This window comes from Haliotis rufescens, unplaced genomic scaffold, assembly GCF_023055435.1.
Source record: "Haliotis rufescens isolate VD_foot unplaced genomic scaffold, xgHalRufe1.0.p SCAF_3, whole genome shotgun sequence".
Lineage (NCBI taxonomy): Eukaryota > Metazoa > Mollusca > Gastropoda > Lepetellida > Haliotidae > Haliotis > Haliotis rufescens.
In genome coordinates this window covers 32,335,987-32,361,443 of record NW_025964001.1, presented here as the reverse complement: position 1 = coordinate 32,361,443, position 25,457 = coordinate 32,335,987, and the positions used below count along the sequence as shown (strand labels likewise).

The following is a 25,457-nucleotide window of genomic DNA, read 5'->3' as shown; positions in this document are numbered from 1 at the left end:
CCCCTCCCTTTTAAAGAAGGAGGATTCACCCTTGAACGAACATAGACGATGCAAACAGATTTTTATTTTGCTTCAACATCTTATTTGTCAGTAACAAATCTTTGAACCAGGAACGAAAATAACATGGGCTAACACAATGTTCAACCAGACTAATATGTTAGCATTACACCAAATCACCTCCCTGTCCACTTCGGCTATACCACTGGTCACTTGGGCTTGACCTGCAGTATTAGATCAAATAATCTCTCGACAACTACAACTGTAATTTGACAGATAAATATCCCTTAAAGCACATGCATTTGGCTGAAGGTCAGTCAGTTGGAATAGTCACTTAAGCACATAATGCAGACCTCCCATGGAAGCTCTTAATAGATATGATAGAATTGGTTCACTGTTGTCTGAGTAAGGTTCCTTCCTTTTGACTGTTTATTTGGTTGCTCAAATGAGTAAAATAGATCTAGATTGTGGTGTTGTGGCTACTCCCTATTTACTGGTTTTTTTTACTCAAAGGAGCAATACATAGATATTGTGGCCAATTCCCATTGACTGTTTTGGGGCTCACAGGAGTAACGTATAGATGTTGTGGCTACTTCCCATTGACTGTTTTGGGGCTCACAGGAGTAACGTATAGATGTTGTGGCTACTTCCCATTGACTGTTTTAGGGCTCACAGGAGTAACGTATAGATGTTGTGGCTACTTCCCATTGACTGTTTTTGGGCTCACAGGAGTAACATATAGATGTTGTGGCTACTTCCCATTGACTGTTTTAGGGCTCACAGGAGTAACGTATAGATGTTGTGGCTACTTCCCATTGACTGTTTTAGGGCTCACAGGAGTAACGTATAGATGTTGTGGCTACTTCCCATTGACTGTTTTAGGGCTCACAGGAGTAACGTATAGATGTTGTGGCTACTTCCAATTGACTGTTTTTGGGCTCACAGGAGTAACATATAGATGTTGTGGCTACTTCCCATTGACTGTTTTAGGGCTCACAGGAGTAACGTATAGATGTTGTGGCTACTTCCCATTGACTGTTTTTGGGCTCACAGGAGTAACATATAGATGTTGTGGCTACTTCCCATTGACTGTTTTAGGGCTCACAGGAGTAACGTATAGATGTTGTGGCTACTTCCCATTGACTGTTTTAGGGCTCACAGGAGTAACGTATAGATGTTGTGGCTACTTCCCATTGACTGTTTTAGGGCTCACAGGAGTAACGTATAGATGTTGTGGCTACTTCCCATTGACTGTTTTAGGGCTCACAGGAGTAACGTATAGATGTTGTGGCTACTTCCCATTGACTGTTTTAGGGCTCACAGGAGTAACGTATAGATGTTGTGGCTACTTCCCATTGACTGTTTTAGGGCTCACAGGAGTAACGTATAGATGTTGTGGCTACTTCCCATTGACTGTTTTAGGGCTCACAGGAGTAACGTATAGATGTTGTGGCTACTTCCCATTGACTGTTTTAGGGCTCACAGGAGTAACGTATAGATGTTGTGGCTACTTCCCATTGACTGTTTTTGGGCTCACAGGAGTAACGTATAGATGTTGTGGCTACTTCCCATTGACTGTTTTTGGGCTCACAGGAGTAACATATAGATGTTGTGGCTACTTCCCATTGACTGTTTTAGGGCTCACAGGAGTAATGTATAGATGTTGTGGCTACTTCCCATTGACTGTTTTTGGGCTCACAGGAGTAACGTATAGATGTTGTGGCTACATCCCATTGACTGTTTTTGGGCTCACAGGAGTAATGTATAGATGTTGTGGCTACTTCCCATTGACTGTTTTGGGGCTCACAGGAGTAACGTATAGATGTTGTGGCTACTTCCCATTGACTGTTTTTGGGCTCACAGGAGTAATGTATAGATGTTGTGGCTACTTCCCATTGACAGTTTTGGGGCTCACAGGAGTACCATATAGATATTGTGGCTACTTCCCATTGACTGTTTTTGGGCTCACAGGAGTAACGTATAGATGTTGTGGCTACATCCCATTGACTGTTTTTGGGCTCACAGGAGTAACGTATAGATGTTGTGGCTACTTCCCATTGACAGTTTTGGGGCTCACAGGAGTACCATATAGATATTCTGGCTACTTCCCATTGACTGTTTTTGGGCTCACAGGAGTAACGTATAGATGTTGTGGCTACATCCCATTGACTGTTTTGGGGCTCACAGGAGTAATGTATAGATGTTGTGGCTACTTCCCATTGACAGTTTTGGGGCTCACAGGAGTACCATATAGATATTGTGGCTACTTCCCATTGACTGTTTTGGGGCTCACAGGAGTAACGTATAGATGTTGTGGCTACATCCCATTGACTGTTTTTGGGCTCACAGGAGTAACGTATAGATGTTGTGGCTACTTCCCATTGACAGTTTTGGGGCTCACAGGAGTAACATATAGATGTTGTGGCTACTTCCCATTGACTGTTTTGGGGCTCACAGGAGTACCATATAGATATTGTGGCTACTTCCCATTGACTGTTTTAGGGCTCACAGGAGTAAAGTATAGATGTTGTGGCTACATCCCATTGACTGTTTTTGGGCTCACAGGAGTAACGTATAGATGTTGTGGCTACTTCCCATTGACTGTTTTAGGGCTCACAGGAGTAACGTATAGATGTTGTGGCTACTTCCCATTGACAGTTCTGGGGCTCACAGGAGTAACGTATAGATGTTGTGGCTACTTCCCATTGACAGTTTTGGGGCTCACAGGAGTAACGTATAGATGTTGTGGCTACTTCCCATTGACAGTTTTTGGGCTCACAGGAGTAACATATAGATGTTGTGGCTACTTCCCATTGACAGTTCTGGGGCTCACAGGAGTAACATATAGATGTTGTGGCTACTTCCCATTGACTGTTTTTGGGCACACAGGAGGAGCATATAGAGGATGTACGTGTTGCGAAAATTTTGATGAAAAAGGCTTACAATTGTGTTTGCCTGCAAAACATTCAATACAACACCAAGGACTGTAGCATCTGTTTCAGCCAATATTTCAACTCAGCACAATTACCGTATTTGACATATCAATCACCCAGTGAGCATTAAAAGTTCCCAAGAGTTAGCTCATACTGAACACTACCCATTCTTCTTGGGTTTAACTGCTTTGAGCTCCTGAATTCTTCATTACCATAAAACAATTATAAAAACTACAGAAATCTCATTGTAGTGTCTTGATAAAGGATTCTTGAAATGTGTTTTTCAAAAACAGAGTAGGATGCATAATACGTTGAATATGGTTAATGAATAAATATGAAATCCATTATAAGACCAGATGCAATGTTTTTTCTTGTATTACGAAATCTTGGCTGGCTGGATGTGGGGAAGAAACCCCGATTAATAAAAAGATGTTTATTTTACGGATTTATGGAGCCAAATTGTTTGCATGGAGAAGAAAAACAAAAAAGACTTATTGGTAACCATATTTTCTTGTATTTAGTGCACACTTTAAAACAAATACAGCTGTGTAGAGTGGGTCGTGCACATTCATTCATTCATTCATTCATTCATTCATTCATGCATGCATGCAACGAGTTTATGTTTTTGTCCACAATTCAGACATTACCATGAGCATGTAACACTAGAAATAGTGTATGAACAAATCTGTACTGAAGTACGAAAGTTAATTGTGTTATTATACTGTCTGGTTAGAAAAAGTGTTCATTGCCTATCTGGACTTACGCCTGTAATCTATTTTATTAATTTTATTTAAAATTTAATTTAATACTGTTCACATTAATTTTATCAAAATCGTGTATGAAGAGATCGACAGATCACACCAACTCACTGTTATTTACAGCAACCAAGATCAGATTACCGCAACTGACACCTTTCAATGAACCTTAGTTGTCAGAGACTGGATCCATACACCATAAATGCCATACTTTGACTCTTTAAAAGTCATATTTGTTTGTCTTTGACGTTTGCATGTCAACATGTTGTTTTTACAATGAAAACAGCCAAACTGGAGGAAGCCTCAAACAGTGACTCGTCAAACTGTTCAATATGTAAAACATAACTGGCAATAAACCAAAGTGCTATGGTTATGGTGCTTATTATTGGCCTTCCTGTTTAATTGAGCACAACAAGTTTACAAACACTTCCTCCTGTGACGTCACGTGTGAAATTTTGTTTCTATATATCTCGGCAAAACGATGTTCTGTTACATTGTACTTGCAGCAGGGTTGCTGGTATCTTCAAGTGTGCCTAAGCTCCCCTCAGTGATCTTTCATCTCTCCATGCAATGTTATTGATAAGCCCAGTGATTTTGAGAGCTTTTAATATTTGTTTCCTAAATATAGCCTGAGGTGGCAAGTGCTAGCTTATGAAAGCGTCTTATTTTCAACATAATATGCATATATTTTATGTTTCGATTCAGTAATTTTCAGTATTATTCACAGGTATGCAGGTAGAAAGTATTTATTTATTTACGCTGCACACATCTAAACGTCAACAACAATGGATTGTATTGTTTTCAAATTTTCAGTATCAGAGAGCAGGATTAAATGGTGTCCCATATTTTGGCCACAGGAAACTGTCATGGAACTTCCACCAGAGCCACTTTCACTCACTGCATTTGTTGAGTAATGATTCAAAACCTGACTCACCCTTGTGGCCATGTCAGAAGCCATGCCTGTGCTTTCCTCATGCCTAACTTGAGTGTTCCTTCCACACTTCACTGTCACAAGGGGGCGGGCGGGTAGCCTAGTGGTGAAAGCTTTCGCTTGTCATGCCGAAGACCCGACATGGGTACAATGTGTGAAGCCCATTTCTGGTATCCCCCTCCGTGATATTGCTGGAATATTGCTAAAAGCGGTGTAAAACCATACTCACTCACTCACTCACTCACTCACTCACTGTCACAAGGCCATGCAATGATTTATTAAATACTGTCATTTGTACATACTTGTGAACTGAACGTTTGACGGCTTGAGATGTTTTCAGTTTGCACCGTGTCAGTTCATTTCTAACTACTCCACATCTTGTGGATGACAGAACAGGACAAGTGTGCCAAATGGCATCAGGATCACTCAGTAGTGTACGTTGACAAAAGGCACAAGACACCATGGTTATGTCCGTCCTCATTTCGTTCCTTGTCATTCATTTCGAAAGCTGTTAAGGCATGACTAGGTAAATTTTCACTAATCTTAACAGTGTAGATGTAGCTCAGTGGGTTGTCTTGTCGGGTAAAGGGGGCGGTTGGGTAGCCTAGTGGTTAAAGCTATCGCTCGTCACACCGAAGACCCGGGTTCGATTCCTGACATATGTACAATGTGTGAAGCCCATTTCTGGTGTCCCCCGCTGTGATATTGCTGGAATATTGCTAAAAGCGGCGTAAAGCCATACTCACTCACTCACTCTTGTTGGGTTAACAATCCAAATGTCATGAGTTCGAGTATGATGGATTTGTGGTGCTGAATTCTTAAGATGCTCCTTATTATTATAGTTATATATAGTACATGTAAAAGCTTTAATATAGTAAAAATACATGATACTGGAATGTATTATTACTGGTAAAATAATAGTTTCAGATGCAATTTCATCAGAACATTGAGACTGCCTCCATGGTCCAGTGGTAGGGCATCTGCCCGGAGAGCAGAAGGTCGGGGGTTCGATTCCCGGCCGCGTCAAACCAAAAGGCGTTAAAAGATGGTACTTGTTGTTACCCTGCCTGGCACTCAGCATTAAGGGGCTAAAGTCAGTATGGTTGGCTTGGAGTCTAGGGCTGGGACGAGTCCAAATTTACTACCCGGGTACCCACCCCCCTATTACCCGACCCTACCCGGGTAACCGCTGTAGGTCTCAAGAGGTAGGTACAAACTGTCCGATTGGCAAAAGTTTAACAATAGCTCTGGTAAAATGTGTTTAGATACATGTATGAAATGATCTGGTGTATACACTGAAGTTGACTGAAGTTTTATTTTTATTTAAACATATAAAAGTCAGAAGGAATGGGCGTAGTAGTCAGGAAGAACAGCGAACATTAGTGACTTGTAGTTTAAACATAGAGTTTTAGATACTTTTTGTCATTAAACAATATATCACGTGACTAACCACGGGTCAGGTTAGTCCTGTGGGTACCGGAGTCCAACTCAGTACCCATCCAACCCGAGTACCCGAGTTACCTGTCCCAGGTGTCAGTATACTGTGTCTGTGTGTGGTATTTATGTTAAATTTTGGCATGGTATCTCAGTGGGCTAACACTATACAATCGGGATCGGTCTGGACATGCATGCATGCGTGTGCATGCACATCGCTATAAAAGTACAATAATCTTGAAAGCGATGTTAAACCCCATTTCACCTCACCTCATCAGACCATTGCATTTGAATTCAAAGTTTTATTGTTGGTTATTTTTTAACTGAATCACTGGAAGATCTGGGAGATAATGTGTGTACAACTGATTGCTATTTTCCAGCTTAATTTACAGGACAAATTCACATTGTAATCACAATCTCTGCATACAAAACAAATAACAGGAAATACAATCAAAATGGTAAATCATCATGTCTAGTGTGTTGTCATAAATTTCACATTTTCATTGACCAATAAGTTATCTACATGTTTTGACAGCACACATGAAATAGCAGTTTTCCCAAAACATATTCCCAGGAATGGGGGGTGCACATTATACCCAACTTCTGCAACTCCAAGGAGCAAACTTCTTGGAGCTGTAAATCTGACCTGGCAGGGCATGTGGGTGTGACATTTGATGACAAATCACTAACTTTGTCAGTAAGCTAATTTCTAAATTAACTGTTCTGTTTTCTGACCGTTAAGCTAAAGCTCTTTGTTGACATTGTGCAAAACCGAATGAAAAATACCGCCAAGAAAAAATTCACAAACTACAACTGTAAAAATTGTCAAACAGCAGTATTCAGCAAGAAGTGATTTGATTGGTAGAGACGCAGCAGTCATCCAATGAAATTATTTGCACTTCTGCTGATGGCAAGTGACATTGTTCTGTGATAAGAGTTACTTCCCTTTCATTAAGAAATTGATTGATATTTTAGTGTTGTTGGTTATTTTTTATACAAAAGAAAATCATCATAATTCGTTATTTTGTTTCGAAATCATTGAAAAATCAGTTTGGCGGATCTGTAATACCTGAAGAAGAAAAATGGTCTTCTTTAATACAGAAAGCCCAATGTCCTGAAACCCTATGTTTTCTAGATTGGGTTCTGTTTTTATGTATCGTGGTCCTTTATCTCGCTAAATAGGACTTTATTTTGAGTACTGTCTGCTCATGTAACATAATGAACATTTTCTAATTGTAATGATATTTTTAATTGATGTCATACAAATGCATGCAAAATTGCTAAGGGACCAGTCATTTGATACAGGGTGGGGTGGTGTGTGTCTCTAATGTTGGGTGTTTTTGATCCACTACCGTACTGAAAACAATGACAATCCCCATGTCCATGAACACATTTTTCAAGACCTCTCCTTAAAAAAACAAAATGCAAAAGCACTTTTTTTCATGACCGTCCCCAAACATGTGTATTATATTTTATAGCCCTCCCCTAGAGACTGTCATATTTCTTGGTAACCCTTCACTGATTCCAACTGACTGTTCCCTAATGCAGTAGAGAGCTAATGGTCTTGCATGTCAAAATTGTGCCGTTCAAACAAGAAAGCCACAATTCACTCACACCTATGACATGATATACAGATTATTTTCTTAAACTGATTTATGTGCTGGTGTATGTAATAAATCCTATTATAACTGCACCTCAGTGGTTTCATTGTGCCAGACATATTTTTCTTGTACAAGCTTGATAAACACTTTTTCGAGTTATGAAAACCATTTGCATTAATTTCAGCATGGAAAACTAGAACCTTGTTAGAACTTGGCGCCGCTACTCATTTGTCTTGACAATGGGTTTTTCTTGTGACCAAGTAATCTTAGATCCCCAAGGACTTGCAACATGAGCTAGCCAACAGTTTGAAACACAAATGTTGTCGCACATACTAATGGATATTTCTTGATCCCATTGAAGTCTGTATAACATCCAAGCTTCTCATCATGTTGCTGACCAGGGGATATTGGGCACTCTTTGCCCAGGATTCCTCCAGATTTGCTTGAAAGGACGTCAGCTTACCATATTGATGAACGTTGACTCGTAAACCAATTGCAGGAATTGTGGTAACAAGGCATTAACTTGAATTATTGTCTGACCTACAAATGATTCCATGCGTCCAGGGATGCTTTTGGACGATACGGGTTACGATCGTTGGAGTTTCAAGTTTGCTGATATACAGTGACGAGAGCATAAGAGCATTGGGACTGTTATCACCGAAAATAATTGATGCCATGCCAATAATTTGTAACAGTGGTAGAATCCAGCTCATTTATGTCAGTTCTTCACATGATGTATGTAAAAACAGCTCTAAATGTCCATAACTTCTCCTTCTGTAAATAATGTATTAGCAATATCTGGTCTGAACATTTTCCATGCTGATTTCTAAAGCTGTGTGATAAATACAGTCTACAGTGACAGCCTGTATCTGGAGGGTATAATGCTTGATTTATGTTTATTGGTATATTTATTTATGTGTGAAGAAGGCATATTGTATTAACATTTACAAAAAGTAAGTTTGTATTTGGTTGAATATTTTTTTACTTTTATGTTTTCAAGGGCCGGTAAATGAAACATATTGCCTGACTGTTTCGATCAGTGTATGGTCAATACATCAGGACTGGACAGCAGTATCAAACAAAGTGACCAAATAAACGTGACATTTTGTCAGATGAGGACATTATGCTGATGGGGTGAATATTTATATACCAAGATAAACAGTAATTGCTAATTCATTCATTAGGTGGTCATTCTTTACTGTAGTTTGTCCACGAATGGGAATTTGGACAGTGGTCAGATCAAGGTTCTACTGAATGCCAATCAAGCATGTCACTGATGCTGACCTTTAGGAATCATTTTACAGAGGTCACACTCTGACCTTGACATTGACTCATGGTTGTACCAAACCTTTATCTAGAAAGGATCAAGTGGGAATGTGGATTTTCTAATCATATCAATATTAGTTTAGCCATGATAGTGGGGATTTTAAGAACAAATGCTTAAGGAAGGTTTTATGTATTTTAAAGACAAAATAGCATGCTCTTATTTTACAACTCATGCAATTTGTCTCCTTTCAAGATTGACACACAATTTTGTTCAGCCATTACACAGTTAAATGTTTCACTTTGTCTGCTCTAGTTTTGATGGGTTATTTAGAAATAATAAGCTTATACAACTACAGAACACATCTAAAAACTATTATATGTATAGCAGTGATATGACCTCTAATACATAGTGTACTCCGTGAGGATACTGTATTGAACAGCTAATGAAGGCCATGTCCTTCTCAGATAGAAGTGAAAGCCTTTTACTATAATCTTGTTATTAATGGTAAATAGCTTTACATTAATCAGATATTAACTTTTTTATTTCACACTTCCCAATCCATTTATTTGAAAAATTGTATGAAAACCATAAGAATAAAGGATGTGGCCTTAGCCAAACCCACTGTGTGACAAGAACTGTTAGCCAGATACAAGATGAAAGAGGGAACAATGTGCAGAAAATGTTGGGCCAATGTCAGTGCAGTGTTGTAATGTGAGCCTGTCTGGGTCTCTGAGTACCATTGAAGGTAGGCAACTGCTGGATGTCTGATGTTATCATTCATAATGATCTTCACAATGAGTGATTGATTCATTGATACTCCTATTACACACCCTAGGCCCAGCAGGATTTTGAGAAGAAACCATCGGATGATCTGCATAATTCATTAATTGATTTTGTCAACAATAAGCTATAGGTTGATTGAATGATCTTTATGACTTAAAACAATTGGACGAAAATAGAATCTTTTTTATGAATGCATTCACTTCTATTACCAAAAAAAGTGCAAACTACTACTCTATCGCCATTGCAGAACTGATGATGTGGATGGTCTCCTTCTGTAATAGATAAGAAGGAATAATTTGTAAGGAGAGATTTTTTGGAGTGTTCTCCTTCTATTTACTATGTTAACTTGGGGCAGTAGGTAATGTTAGTGAGAAGTGCGTTTACAAGGTTTCATTCTCAGCCTGGTGCATCTTGTGAAGCCAGTTCTTCTTGATTTAGGTTGTGACAGTAAATTTGACATCCTTGATTACCCAATGTATTATATATCCCCATTTTGTTATGATATGTACCCATTCATTATACAACTTCACCTCGGTAGTGCATCACCAACATTAACATTCTTAGCACATTATTTCTCTTGCTCATGAGACCGCCTCCATGGTCTAGAGGTTACTAAGAGCATCCGCCTGGAGAGCAGAAGGTCCGGGGTTCGATCCCCGGCCGCGTCATACCAAAAGACGTTAAAAGATGGTATTTGTTGTTACCCTGTCTGGCGCTCGGCATTAAGGGGCCAAAACAAGGACTGGTCGGCTCGGAGTCAGTAGTGGGGTCTGTGTCTGAGTGGGGTATTCATGTTAAACTGTGGCATGGTATCTCAGTGTGCTAGCACTATAAATCATCATCAGTCCGGACTAGTACAAGCAGCCACAAAAACACTTGCACACAAGTCACTATTTAAGTGCAATAATCTTTGACGCAATGTTAAACCCAATTTCACCTCACCTCACCTCTTGCTCATGAGCTTGAAATCAACAACCAATCCAAATACTTCTTCTAGATACAAGTTTGCCATAGATCTGTAATTAAGATTGTGGTCATGTATGATGTATTTAATCAAGTTAGAAGACATTAAAATATATGAATGCTAAGGGCAGTGGAGGGGAGCCCTTTTGCTATATAAGACATTCTGGTTGACACACAAAAGTCAATTTTGAAAACTGATATTATCACCACTTTCTTCAGTCCATTGTACAATTCAGACTATATGATAAGCATGTGTTTATGAGTCACTATAATTATTGATGATACCAGGTGTTTGCATGAAAGTGACTGGATCTTACACTGATGGCACCCATCACAAACACATGCAAAGGCAAGTAATATATGTTCACCTGAACAAACAGAGGAACATACGGAACAAAATAGGGAATTGCATTAGACATCATTTTGGTCACTGATGCCTCAAATTTTAAAATGCCCTCCACATGTCCACAGAAAAGAAAACAGAAAGCTTTATTAAAATCTCGAATGCTGTAACCCTGATCAAGGAACTTTAGAGGAAGACACCCAGATGAAATGACTTCGGACACAAAGTCGTATGACATACTTTGAAATCTTCTTGGATGGAGCATGCTCAATTGTATCTCAAAAGTTGTGAAATGTAGACACCAAAGGCTGAGGCTGCAGGAATATTGATCGCCATAAGTGAAGGTTGACTATTGGAAAGTTTCAATGTAAGAAAGAAAAGTGTAACTTAATTGATCGTCTATTTTTACCATTGTGTCAATCATTGTTTCACTGTGTGACTCAAAGACAAAACTATATGTCCGAATAAGTCCTGGGTGTTTATCATAATAGAATGTGAGTATGATACACTGGATAGTCAAAGATGTAAATCTGTAATATAGGGCAGGGACCCGTTCCACAAAAGCGACTGTAAAGCTACAACAGTCGCAAGTCTCTGTTAAAGTATAGGCATAATGGGGACCTAAGGGTTACAATCACTTTGTAGAATGGACCACAGGATTATAGAAGAGACAATGCTCCTAAGTGCTACCGGAAGTGGTAAAGGCTCACAACTCCATGCTTGTGGTAAAGACACCTCAACTCACAATACAGGCTTGCATCCTCAAACGGATCATGGGTTTTAATCCCTGATTCACTCAGGGTATTTTTAGCACCATACATGGTTTCACCACAGTGATAAACATCCATGGCTTCATCATTATAGGCCTTCCCCCCACATCGCTACGGTAAAGCTAAAATACTGTTCAAAGAGACCGAAAGTACCTTATTAACACACATGCTCAGCTAAACACATCTTTACAAAAAATATATTTATATGTCACTAATTCATATGCACAGATCATTCTCATACGAAGAGAAGCATTAAAGAATAGAAATGAGAATATGACCTTTTATCCCATTTCTCACACCCCAATGACTTGTCAGTCCAAATTGTAAACTGTCTGCCCAAATAACAGAAGCACCACTATTGACCTCAGTCACTTGCTGTTGAGTAACATTTCATGTAAGCGTTCCTAATGCAGGGGGCCAGGCCGGCATATTATCGGACTTCATTGTGCAAATCCTTTTTGTAGTTTAGGCCGTATTGTAACCCAGGGTAAACTCGTAAATCAGGTCATATAGAGGTATTGAGAATTTTGCTTAATGTTTCTCTCGTGAATCCAAGATATAAATTAAGTTCAAACAGTCCAATATTTTTAAGTGCTTATATTTGTTAGAGATTATTTTGTTTACTTTGATTATTGTTGATCAATTCTAGGCCAGACCAATTTATTTCTGTATTTTATAGAAGTTCCTGCTCTAAATTTGTCAAAAGTAAGAGAAATGATGAATAACTATTGTTTAACTGAAACTGCAAATAATATTGGTGCTTTTATTCAATCATTTGTTTCAAGAAGTTTATTATGGAAATTATATATTTTTTTACCATGCATGTGACCTTTTGGCATTTTGATCCAGAAAATCAGTAAAAACAAATTTAAAATTGGTTTGGCCTTAATGTGCTTACAAGATAAGCTTAGTTGCTGAAATATTTAGCACTGCCATTTGTCAATGCAGTGGTTAAAAGAAGGTATAATTAATTTCATTCAGACACTTGACCACATCAAACGGTCAGTTGGTCAATAAATGCAAACACTATGACAAGGTATATTTGTAAAATGGCAACCTATTCAAGCTTAATTTAGAGTCATATATGCATATTAACCCACACAGCTTTCACATTAAACATTGCTGGACTTACGGTCAACTCCGTCCACTTTATATAATGGTTTAGTCATCAAGCAATAACTTTGCTTAAGATGTAAAGGAAAATTGATTCAGTGGTTGACCTTGGTCATTTACAAATTGGTTCTGTTTGATTCTATGAAAAGAGCCGGAAATCAGATTTAGGCAGGCGTTTCTGGGGCTAGAGCATATTTATTGTCCTTGCAGCTGTCAGTTTGAAATTATTCAAAATGTCAGAATGTCCATTTGCTGGAGTAAATAACTGGGGCCAAGAGCGTAATAATTGTCTACAGTGTTCTTTACGCAATCTGGGTAACCCTTGCTTATTTGAACAGTTTGTGTTATCAACTCTGTTGTTTGACTTGAGTGAAAAATTAGACTCTGATAATATTTGCTGTATGTCTAAGTTGGTGGGCTATATTGGTGTCTTTATACTTCAAATGCCAGCAGTGATTGAAGAAGAAACTTTCTTCTTGTGTGCCTGCTCTGCATCAATCTGTCAGGATTTGCTATAATTTGGTTTTAATGCTTTTATTTGACAACAGATTAAAAGGATAAATTGCAAGATTGATAGTTAAGGGTTTAATTGATTCTTGTTTTCTTAAATAAATTCCATTTAAGGTTACGTTTGCTCTGAAGTTTTCAGAAAAAAGGAAACATTTAAAACATCTTTGCCTTTGTCGACCAGGTTTTATAGGATTGTTGTTGAAAAAAATAACTAAATTGTTCCTCAGGATTTATGGCTTTGCAAATCTCATTAAAATCAGTCATGTTTTATCTAGAGCTTAAATTTGAACTCTGCCTCTCCCTCAACCCCATCTACACAACGCTGCCTCTCCTTCACCCCCATCTCCACAACTCTGCCTCTCCCTCACCCCCATCTACACAATGGTGCCTCTCCCTCACCCCCATCTACACAACGCTGCCTCTCCCTCACCCCCATCTACACAACTCTGTCTCTCCCTCACCCCCATCTACACAACTCTGCCTCTCCCTCACCCCGATCTCCACAACTCTGCTTTTCCCTCACCCCAATCTCCACAACTCTGCTTCTCCCTCAGCCCCATCTCCACAACTCTGCCTCTCCCTCACCCCCATCTCCACAACTCTGCCTCTCCCTCACCCCCATCTACACAACTCTGCCTCTCCCTCACCCCCATCTACACAACGCTGCCACTCCCTTACCTCCATCTCCACAACTCTGCCTCACCCTCACCCCCATCTCCACAACTCTGCCTCTCCCTCACCCCGATCTCCACAACTTTGCTTTTCCCTCACCCCGATCTCCACAACTCTGCCTCTCCCTCACCCCCATCTACACAACGCTGCCTCTCCCTCACCCCCATCTACACAACTCTGCCTCTCCCTCACCCCCATCTACACAACTCTGCCTCTCCCTCACCCCGATCTCCACAACTCTGCTTTTCCCTCACCCCGATCTCCACAACTCTGCTTTTCCCTCACCCCGATCTCCACAACTCTGCTTCTCCCTCAGCCCCATCTCCACAACTCTGCCTCTCCCTCACCCCCATCTTCACAACCCTGCCACTCCCTCACCTCCATCTCCACAACTCTGCCTCTCCCTCACCCCCATCTCCACAACTCTGCCTCTCCCTCACCCCCATCTTCACAACGCTGCCACTCCCTCACCTCCATCTCCACAACTCTGCCTCACCCTCACCCCCATCTCCACAACTCTGCCTCTCCCTAACCCCGATCTCCACAACTTTGCTTTTCCCTCACCCCGATCTCCACAACTGAGTTTTGTTTCCTCACATAAGATAGATCTCCAATGGAAAGATGCAGGAACTGGCATACCACTGAATAACATATTTAATAATGCAATTTAATAGAAACAACACTGGCTAGATAATTGAAGTTTTAGTGAATAGTTAATTAATATTTTTGGAAATATGTAATATCTTCCGAAAGCACCAACACATTTTTAAGACAGCATTTGTCATTACTTTAAAAAGTTCACCATCAATCATTGCCTTTATGGTAAGTACTTAGTGACTCCACATACCTACATACATTTTTCTCTTTTCAACTTGTGCCCTCCTTTGCGAAGTTAATACTTTTCTTTCATGAAGGTTGAAAAAAAGGTTCAATGTAGCAATGACATTCAGTGATATTCTTGGCTAACAATGACACACGATATATATAGATGTACAAGTTTTTGACATAGATGTATTGTTGGAGTCTCCATTCTAACCATGAAATGAGTTTGTTGAAAACAAGAGCCTTCCTGTCCAAGACCTTCCAGAGTTCAGGTCATCATATTTATGCTCTTTTTTGAGATCAGCAGCTTGAAATTTCCTTTTTCATCATAATTAGTCAACACAAATTGCTCTGGAATGTCATGGTTTAGCCAATATATGGTCGATCTCCTGCCCCCCAAGTGGTGTTTGTCTACAGTACTTAACAACCAGATATAGGAAATGGCATACTTGTCACAATAGCACTGGTCAGATGACATCCAGCTCTGATTGTATATTTCAAAGGATTGTCTATGATTAAGGTCATATTGCGTCTTTACTTATCATATTTACCATGCCTCTGAGGACCGTGGGATGTAGTTGCGAAATCGACAATTGTACATTTCACTTAATGAGTAGTGTGTGTCTGCGAGCAATGAGCAAGCAGTAAAGGTCACCTTTGTAGAGGAAGGTCACACTCTGGCTGTTGGCGGCCTCTAATTTCCTGTATTTTGACATATTATATGTTTTTCAGCAGTGACGACTCTCATTGGACGTAATGGCGGAAACAGAGGGAAAATATTCAGCTAATATTGCCTTTAGCCATCAAGAGATCATGTCCATTCTGATGAATATAATGCTGTCTGGCTTCAGCCATTACGAGGGAGATGTTTATGAATAAGACAATTTATTTTATTCTGTGGCTTGAATTCAGTTTAATTGTTTTAGAAGCATTCTACAAATAAGTGATATTATAAACAAAACAAAATACTTGTCTTTTGATCAGGGCTCCATATGATTGATATAGCAACTTAGTATATGCTCACATGTTGCTATTCACATTAAACGTCTTCTTGCTCCCTTGGGTTGGGTCTGTTGGGTACTTTTAAACTAATATTCAGATACACTGGCTTTGTGTAATCAAGCTACAAAAAATTAATGTGTTAATAGTGATTTATTGTAATATTTTAAACGTATATGCAGCTCATCTGCAGCTGTGTGTGATCATTGACTTACACTGAAAAACACCCTGCAGATGGACATTATTTCACAAATGTTCAGATAAGTGATATGATTTAGATCCAATTTTTTGACACATAATGTCTGATATTGAAAAGCCATTATGGATCAATTTACAAAAGTGACATGTTATGAAATATATAATTTCAAGACTGCTATATATAAAACATGTTACATCAATGGTATCATGAATAAAATCAAAATATTGACACATCTTACCTAATTTTCAATAAAACCCATGGTTTCAGTTTTTATATTCTCTCACCCTCACCCTCACCCTCACCCTCACCCTCACCCTCACCCTCACCCTCACCTGACCATGATGCTAACACGATCCCAAAGACATTAAATTCTTTCACAAACCCTGCATAGCTGTAATGTATTCTGTCACAAATGTCACATTAATGAGCATATGTGAGAGATATTCATCTATGTATTATAAATCCCAGTCAATCCATGTTATCATGAGGTGATCACAGAACAGGATAATGATTGGAATTGAACGAATTCAACACTCTCTTTGATATATTCATCATGAATAAGTATTGATCAAAGTTAAGTACAAATAATTGATCAGCGCTCATCAAGACACAATTACCAAAACCCAGACAACTGGACAGAGTCCGCAAAGAGTTTGACCTTGTGAGACATGATGAGTAGCCCATCCCTGTGTGGGTGCATCTTTCATACATTGTCAGTAGTGGTATGCCCATCCCTGTGTGGGAGCACCTGTCATACATTGTCAGTAGTGGTATGCCAGTCCCTGTGTGGGAGCACCTGTCATACATCGTCAGTAGTGGTATGCCAGTCCCTGTGTGGGAGCACCTGTCATACATTGTCAGTAGTGGTATGCCAGTCCCTGTGTGGGAGCCTCTGTCATACATTGTCAGTAGTGGTATGCCAGTCCCTGTGTGGGAGCCTCTGTCATACATTGTCAGTAGTGGTATGCCAGTTCCAGTGTGGGAGCCTCTGTCATACATTGTCAGTAGTGGTATGCCCATCCCTGTGTGGGAGCACCTGTCATACGCTGTCAGTAGTGGTAAGCCAGTCCCTGTGTGTGAGCATCTGTCATACATTGTCAGTAGTGGTATGCCAGTCCCTGTGTGGGAGCACCTGTCATACATTGTCAGTAGTTGTATGCCATTCCCTGTGTGGGAGCATCTGTCATACATTGTCAGTAGTAGTATGCCAGTCCCTGTGTGGGAGCACCTGTCATACATTGTCAGTAGTGGTATATCAGTCCCTGTGTGGGAGCACCTGTCATACATTGTCAGTAGTGGTATGCCAGTCCCTGTGTGGGAGCACCTGTCATACATTGTCAGTAGTGGTATGCCAGTCCCTGTGTGGGAGCACCTGTCATACATTGTCAGTAGTGGTATGCCAGTCCCTGTGGGAGCACCTGTCATACATTGTCAGTAGTGGTATGCCAGTCCCTGTGTGGGAGCACCTGTCATACATTGTCAGTAGTGGTATGCCAGTCCCTGTGTGGGAGCACCTGTCATACATTGTCAGTAGTGGTATGCCAGTCCCTGTGTGGGAGCACCTGTCATACATTGTCAGTAGTGGTATGCCAGTCCCTGTGTGGGAGCACCTGTCATACATTGTCAGTAGTGGTATGCCAGTCCCTGTGGGAGCACCTGTCATACATTGTCAGTAGTGGTAAGCCAGTCCCTGTGTGGGAGCCTCTGTCATACATTGTCAGTAGTGGTATGCCAGTCCCTGTGTGGGAGCCTCTGTCATACATTGTCAGTAGTGGTAAGCCAGGCCCTGTGTGGGAGCCTCTGTCATAAATTGTCAGTAGTGGTATGCCCATCCCTGTGTGTGAGCATCTGTCATACATTGTCAGTAGTGGTATGGCAGTCCTTGTGTGGGAGCACCTGTCATACATTGTCAGTAGTGGTATGCCAGTCCTTGTGTTGGAGCACCTGTCAAACATTGTCAGTAGTGGTAAGCCAGTCCCTGTGTGGGAGCACCTGTCATACATTGTCAGTAGTGGTATGCCAGTCCCTGTGTGGGAGCACCTGTCATACATTGTCAGTAGTGGTAGCCAGTCCCTGTGTGGGAGCCTCTGTCATACACTGTCAGTAGTGGTATGCCAGTCCCTGTGTTGGTGCATCTGTCATAAATTGTCAGTAGTGGTAAGCCAGTCCCTGTGTGGGAGCACCTGTCATACATTGTCAGAAGTGGTAAGCCAGTCCCTGTGTGGGAGCCTCTGTCATACATTGTCAGTAGTGGGATGTCCATCCCTGTGTGGGAGCACCTGTCATACATTGTCAGTAGTGGTATGCCAGTCCCTGTGTAGGAGCACCTGTCATACATTGTCAGTAGTGGTATGCCATTCCCTGTGTGGGAGCATCTGTCATACATTGTCAGTAGTGGTAAGCCAGTCCCTGTGTGGGAGCACCTGTCATACATTGTCATTAGTGGGATGCCCGTCCCTGTGTGGGAGCACCTGTCATACATTGTCAGTAGTGGTATGCCAGTCCCTGTGTGGGAGCACCTATCATACATTGTCAGTAGTGGTATGCCAGTCCCTGTGTGGGAGCCTCTGTCATACATTGTCAGTAGTGGTATGCCAGTCCCTGTTGGAGCACCTGTCATACATTGTCAGTAGTGGTATGCCAGGCCCTGTGGGAGCACCTGTCATACATTGTCAGTAGTAGAATGCCAGTCCCTGTGTGGGAGCCTCTGTCATACATTGTCAGTAGTAGAATGCCCATCCCTGTGTGGGAGCACCTGTCATACATTGTCAGTAGTGGTATGCCAGTCCCTGTGTGTGAGCACCTGTCATACACTGTCAGTAGTGGTATGCCAGTCCCTGTGTTGGAGCACCTGTCATACATTGTCAGTAGTTGTATGCCAGTCCCTGTGTGGGAGCCTCTGTCATACATTGTCAGTAGTAGAATGCCAGTCCCTGTGTGGGAGCCTCTGTCATACATTGTCAGTAGTGGTATGCCAGTCCCTGTGTGTGAGCACCTGTCATACACTGTCAGTAGTGGTATGCCAGTCCCTGTGTTGGAGCACCTGTCATACATTGTCAGTAGTTGTATGCCAGTCCCTGTGTTGGAGCACCTGTCATACATTGTCAGTAGTTGTATGCCAGTCCCTGTGTGGGAGCCTCTGTCATACATTGTCAGTAGTAGAATGCCAGTCCCTGTGTGGGAGCACCTGTCATACATTGTCAGTAGTGGTATGCCAGTCCCTGTGTGGGAGCCTCTGTCATACATTGTCAGTAGTCGTATGCCAGTCCCTGTTGGAGCACCTGTCATACATTGTCAGTAGTGGTATGCCAGGCCCTGTGGGAGCCTCTGTCATACATTGTCAGTAGTAGAATGCCAGTCCCTGTGTGGGAGCACCTGTCATACATTGTCAGTAGTGGTATGCCAGTCCCTGTGTGGGAGCCTCTGTCATACATTGTCAGTAGTGGTATGCCAGTCCCTGTTGGAGCACCTGTCATACATTGTCAGTAGTAGAATGCCAGTCCCTGTGTGGGAGCCTCTGTCATACATTGTCAGTAGTGGTATGCCAGTCCCTGTGTAGGAGCATCTGTCATACATTGTCAGTAGTGGTATGGCAGTCCTTGTGTGGGAGCACCTGTCATACATTGTCAGAAGTGGTATGCCAGTCCCTGTGTAGGAGCACCTGTCATACATTGTCAGTAGTGGTATGCCAGTCCCTGTGTTGGAGCACCTGTCATACATTGTCAGTAGTTGTATGCCAGTCCCTGTGTGGGAGCACCTGTCATACATTGTCAGTAGTAGTATGCCAGTCCCTGTGTTGGAGCACCTGTCATACATTGTCAGTAGTGGTATGCCATTTCCTGTGTCGGAGCCTCTGTCATACATTGTCAGTAGTGGTATGTCAGTCCCTGTGTGGGCCTCTCCTGTCACACATTGTCAGTAGTGGTAAGCCAGTCCATGTGTGGGGAAAAACTGTCATGCATTGTCAGTAGTGGTATGCCAGTCCCTGTGTGAACCTCACCTGTCATACATTGTCATTAGTGGTATGCCAGTCCCTGTGTGGGAGCACCTGTCATACATTGTCAGTAGTGGTATGCCAGTCCCTGTGTGGGGAAAAACTGTCATACATTGTCATTAGTGGTATGCCAGTCCCTGTGTAGGAGCACCTGTCAGACATTGTCAGTAGTGGTATGCCAGTCCCTGTGTGGGAGCCTCTGTCATACATTGTCAGTAGTGGTATGCCAGTCCCTGTGTGGGAGCACCTGTCATACATTGTCAGTAGTGGTATGCCAGTCCCTGTGGGAGCACCTGTCATACATTGTCAGTAGTGGTATGCCAGTCCCTGTGTGGGAGCCTCTGTCATACATTGTCAGTAGTGGTATGCCAGTCCCTGTGTGTGAGCACCTGTCATACACTGTCAGTAGTGGTATGCCAGTCCCTGTGTTGGAGCACCTGTCATACATTGTCAGTAGTTGTATGCCAGTCCCTGTGTGGGAGCACCTGTCATACATTGTCAGTAGTGGTATGTCAGTCCCTGTGTGGGAGCACCTGTCATACATTGTCAGTAGTAGTATGCCAGTCCCTGTGTTGGAGCACCTGTCATACATTGTCAGTAGTGGTATGCCAGTTCCTGTGTGGGAGCCTCTGTCATACATTGTCAGTAGTGGTATGTCAGTCCCTGTGTGGGCCTCTCCTGTCACACATTGTCAGTAGTGGTAAGCCAGTCCCTGTGTGGGGAAAAACTGTCATGCATTGTCAGTAGTGGTATGCCAGTCCCTGTGTGAACCTCACCTGTCATACATTGTCATTAGTGGTATGCCAGTCCCTGTGTGGGAGCACCTGTCATACATTGTCAGTAGTGGTATGCCAGTCCCTGTGTGGGCCTCTCCTGTCACACATTGTCAGTAGTGGTATGCCAGTCCCTGTGTGGGGAAAAACTGTCATGCATTGTCAGTAGTGGTATGCCAGTCCCTGTGTGAACCTCACCTGTCATACATTGTCATTAGTGGTATGCCAGTCCCTGTGTAGGAGCACCTGTCAGACAGTGGTCATTCAGTCTTTTGGTCAGTTATGGTGGGCATAGGCAGGATTGATTAGTCTCCTTATGGGAAGTGACATGTGGATGTACTTCAAATTGACCATTACTGAAATGGCGATGCCCAGGTCTTTTGGTAGTTAGTTTAGAGAGGAACATTATCAATTAGATCTCACAAGGATTGTTGTTTAAGCTCACCTTGTCCATGTGATGTATTTGTCAATCATCATGTCTTCTCTGTTACCACTAGATAGATATTGAGCAGAAACTCAAATAATTGTTGAGATGGTTGTAATAATGTTTTCAATTGAGAAAATAATATGATAACAAATATGAAAATGAACAATTAAGCAGTTTCTTTTCAAGAAGCACAAGGCCAACAGAGACACTACTTATTCTCCCTGATTCTCTCTGATAATGGTCCTTGGTTTGGTAAGCACCTGTGCTTGTGGATTTCACCAGGCTGCTAAACATTTAAGCCATGATTTCAGGCATTTCTCATACAATCTTACATGCCGTGATGTATCTCATGTGCATTTCGCTCCCTCACACATGATGGCGTTCTTAGAAACTGTAGCCAAATGGTCAGTGTGGTTGCTCTTCACACAAGTTGTTTGAAACCCACCCACCTACATCAGGAGATTTCACCTTTACTGCGAGCAGAGTCTTAGTGTTCTGTTGTGCACCTGGACAAGCTTCTATTGCTCATTCCAGTGTCTTCATTTGAGAACAGCAACAAATTTTGAGTTATGTCACATCAGCCTGCATTACCTCATGCTGAACAAGACCTTCATGTTTTCCTGTGCTATTAATGGTGTCACTTGTGTTTCTGATCTCATGTAGTTTTTAATGATTTATAAATTTCAACATTTTTCAGCTGCTACATTATTTGGATGTCACATTTATTTCATTTACCATTTTGTAAAATGCACTTCGTGATTATTGTTTAGAAAACGGAAGTCCATTATTATTTAATTTCAACTTTACATTAATTATTTGTGATTATTTCATTTTCGAAAGTATGATTATCAGCCTCTCTTTTTAAAGGCTATTTCCACTTGCCTTCTCAAGACAATTTGAACAAATGATTGGACTAATTACTTGCCGCGTCCCCATTGGTTGGTCATATATGTGGTAACAAATTACCAAATACCCTATACTTTGGTGAGCTTCTGAGTGAGATGGATATAACCCTGATTTGAACAGTATTATCATATTATATGAGGAATATCTGAAGTAATGCAGGCCTTGTAAGTTTAACACTTTAGGATCATAATTGGGGCCGAATCTAAAGTTTGAACCCATAACCATCAGATCCTGGCAATACTAAGGAACATAACTCTGAACTGCAAATTGCATCACCTCCGACAACTAGGACATCCCCTACCTCTAGTCATGCCCTTTCAGAGTTCCAGTGTCCATTAACAATGATAGGTAGTAATATATATACTCTGAGGCAAAAGAAATAATTAAAAACTCCTCTATTGTTTTAGAAATAAATGGTGCACTGGTGTTTTTATTGGGATGAAGATGGACCTCATTTAGTTTATAAAGTATTTCAGTTTTTTATTTGACAATTGTGTGTACATCAGCTGAGTGGTCAATATCATAATCATTGTTATAAATGTATTTAGTGACACACACTTTTGCCTTTAGTATATATGAGCACAACCAGACCACTTTACACAGAAGAACTAGAAGAATCACCACAACACTGATGTACCATACAGACAGGGTTCAAATCTAGTTAGGGCCTTAGTTACAGGGGCTATTTCAGTCATGAAGACGATGATTCTGTCATAACAAGGTTCTATATATACACAAACAAGAAGGGAGATTGTACATGCAGGATTTTACAATGTTCAGCCACAGGTCATGTAGTCTACTGGTGGCATCAAGTACTCTTGTACTGATTTCATTTTGCTTTGGAATCAAGTAATAACCTTCTGATTTGCTTTTCTTTAAAATTTGAAGTACTTATTTTCTATTTTAACTGTAATAACTGAGGTAATTATTTTTATTTTTGGTTTGTGATATTTTCAGTTGTATATTTGTAATATTTTCTTTAGTCTTTTCCATAAAACATATCCAAGAATATGGTCAGGAAGTTCTCAGAATTATGATTTCAAATTTCTTCAAAAGATGTTATCAGTCAATGGGAAAAAGGAATTGAAATTTAGAAGAATTACCGAATGCTATTACAGAATACCAATCTTTGCCTTCTGGACACACCTTTTGAATTTTATGTTTCACAGATTTATTCCAGTGCAAGGTTGGTCAAAATAAACTAAAAATAGATAGCTATGTGGATCATTTATTTATTATTTTTTAAATTTTTTTTATGAAAGTCATTCTGCCATGGAGTTAAAACTGCAGCTGGCTTCTTGAATCACTGATATTGATGTAGACATGGAATTTATACTTAACGGTTTTTATTGTATAAGAGGGTCTATATTACTGCTGGGAGACATAATAAAAAGAAATATTTTTATGTTTAACATATATCTTGGACCAAATGCTTTTCTGTAGGGGTGGCGAGTTGAAACGAACAAAATAAAATGTGTGACTTTTGTGAGAATTTGCTCAGGATCTTGAAATGCCCCAAACTATTGTGTATTGTGTTTGAATACCCTCTCACCACAAGAAGTGCACAGTCCCTGTAGGCTAGACAGGGTGAGATCAGGGAGTAACTGCCCATGCAGTGATGGCGCTGGGACTGCAATATTTTGTCACATATGGATTGACTAAGGTCAGTGTGACAGCAACACCATTTAGGATCAGCCCATGGCATGACATTTAGATTTTAGAAGCAATCAAAATTCTTTGCACAACTGGATGATGTCTTCAAGCCATAGCGATTATGCCACTCTCAAGCACCGTATTCACCATGTTAAACTCCCAGCTCTAAAACACAATCCCAAAATTGCCTGTTTATCATTGGTCATTTTCTCAGCATCTTAGAAAAATCAATGGTTCCACGGATTGGTTTTGAATTTTAATTGGGAAACTTGAAATTCTAAACATGTCAAATTAAGGATATTGGCATGCCCTCCCCTCTCCCCCAAGAACCCCCTTTTAAGTTTTCTGTTCTTCATTACAGTTGACAGACATTTGGCAAGTTGATCACGAATCTGTCAGCACCATGTCTGTGCCTTTGGATTTCAGCACAGACTTCCTACATTATATAACTTAAATATTGTTATTTATAAGTGGCATTAAGCTGAACACAAATGGATTGCATGATATATCAGTGTTTAGAATTCAGATAAATTACAGCCACACACATGGACTGGTACTTCAAATAGATTGAGTGAGTCAAGCAATTTGTAAATTGACTGAAATTTTCACTTAGAATTTGAATTTAGATATTGACTGTGACATATTAATTGTCCTGTGTTAGTAACATGGGCAGAGAGATTCTTCTCACAATCTGTACTGATGAATCAATTTTTAACAGCCATGTTGGAAATTCCCTTTTGTTTCCACCAGGTGTCTTAATTCTCTAAGGGACGGGTAGTTAGTGTGAACTCTTGTATTTATTTCCAATGAGAAATAAAAAAGAAATAACTTCTTTAAGTTGCATTTAGAAGTTGGTATGATGAACAAGGGAGATAGTTCTGTGGAGATACAATAGATAATGCAATTTCGATAACGAAGTTGTTTATCCATAGAACTATGTTCCTTGTCGAAAAAAAGAAATAGATAAAAGAAATGAAAAACAAAAAATATGGCCATGCACCTTTAATGACTTTTATGATAAACTCTAATAAATTATTTAGGATTGGAGATTGCTACATTATAAGATGTGGTGAATTTTGCAAATGAGTAGGAAATCTAATTGACAAAGGTCAGAATGAAGCAGTCTCAAGAAGACAAACACATGGAGTGTCATCTATGTCTCGTTCATTTTGATGTGACGCATATTTCTGAAGTTCATTACTCTTCCAATTAGGAGCTCTATTTCAGACAGACTGCCACATACCCTTCCTTAACCTTAATAATGAATTTCAGAGACAGTGTGCTAATTTCTGGCATTGACACTGTCTGTATAGTATCCTCAGATTAACCAGACTATTGAACCACTTTATTGGAATTCATGTAACCCTGTGTGTAAACACCGTCAAATGTATATACATTATTAAGGGCTTGTCTTGGCTAACCAATATTGCCAAATTTAAACATGACAGAAATCTGAGAAAATGTCTTGGAAAACAATTTGGTATAACTAGTATCCATTTCTTCAATCTCTTCAAGATTTTGAAAATATAGATACTCTGCTGCTATTTGTGAAGAAAGCAGATTTTAGATTTCCTATTTTCACATGAGCATGTTTCAACACAATGTATCCGTG

The 25,457-nt window shown here is 40.6% G+C and overlaps 2 protein-coding genes across 2 annotated transcripts in view; both read left to right on the top strand.

The window, feature by feature from the left end:
- The first annotated feature begins 13,662 nt into the window (after nucleotides 1-13,662).
- LOC124120403 (mucin-2-like) lies at nucleotides 13,663-14,604 on the top strand. The gene has a single exon (XM_046483222.2). The coding sequence runs from the start codon at nucleotides 13,663-13,665 to the stop codon at nucleotides 14,602-14,604; it is 942 nt and encodes a 313-aa protein (XP_046339178.2).
- Nucleotides 14,605-16,816: 2,212 nt separating this feature from the next.
- Nucleotides 16,817-25,457, top strand: part of LOC124130045 (UDP-GalNAc:beta-1,3-N-acetylgalactosaminyltransferase 2-like) — a 160,397-nt gene continuing 151,756 nt past the window's right edge. Inside the window, exon 1 of the mRNA XM_048403400.1 lies at nucleotides 16,817-17,500. Within this exon, the coding sequence (XP_048259357.1) occupies nucleotides 16,817-17,500 (684 nt within the window). The remainder of the gene's footprint in view (nucleotides 17,501-25,457) is intronic.

Coding starts and splice junctions, on each gene's coding strand:
- LOC124120403 (XM_046483222.2), top strand. CDS start 13,663: ATGTTTTATCTAGAGCTTAAATTTGAACTCTGCCTCTCCCTCAACCCC.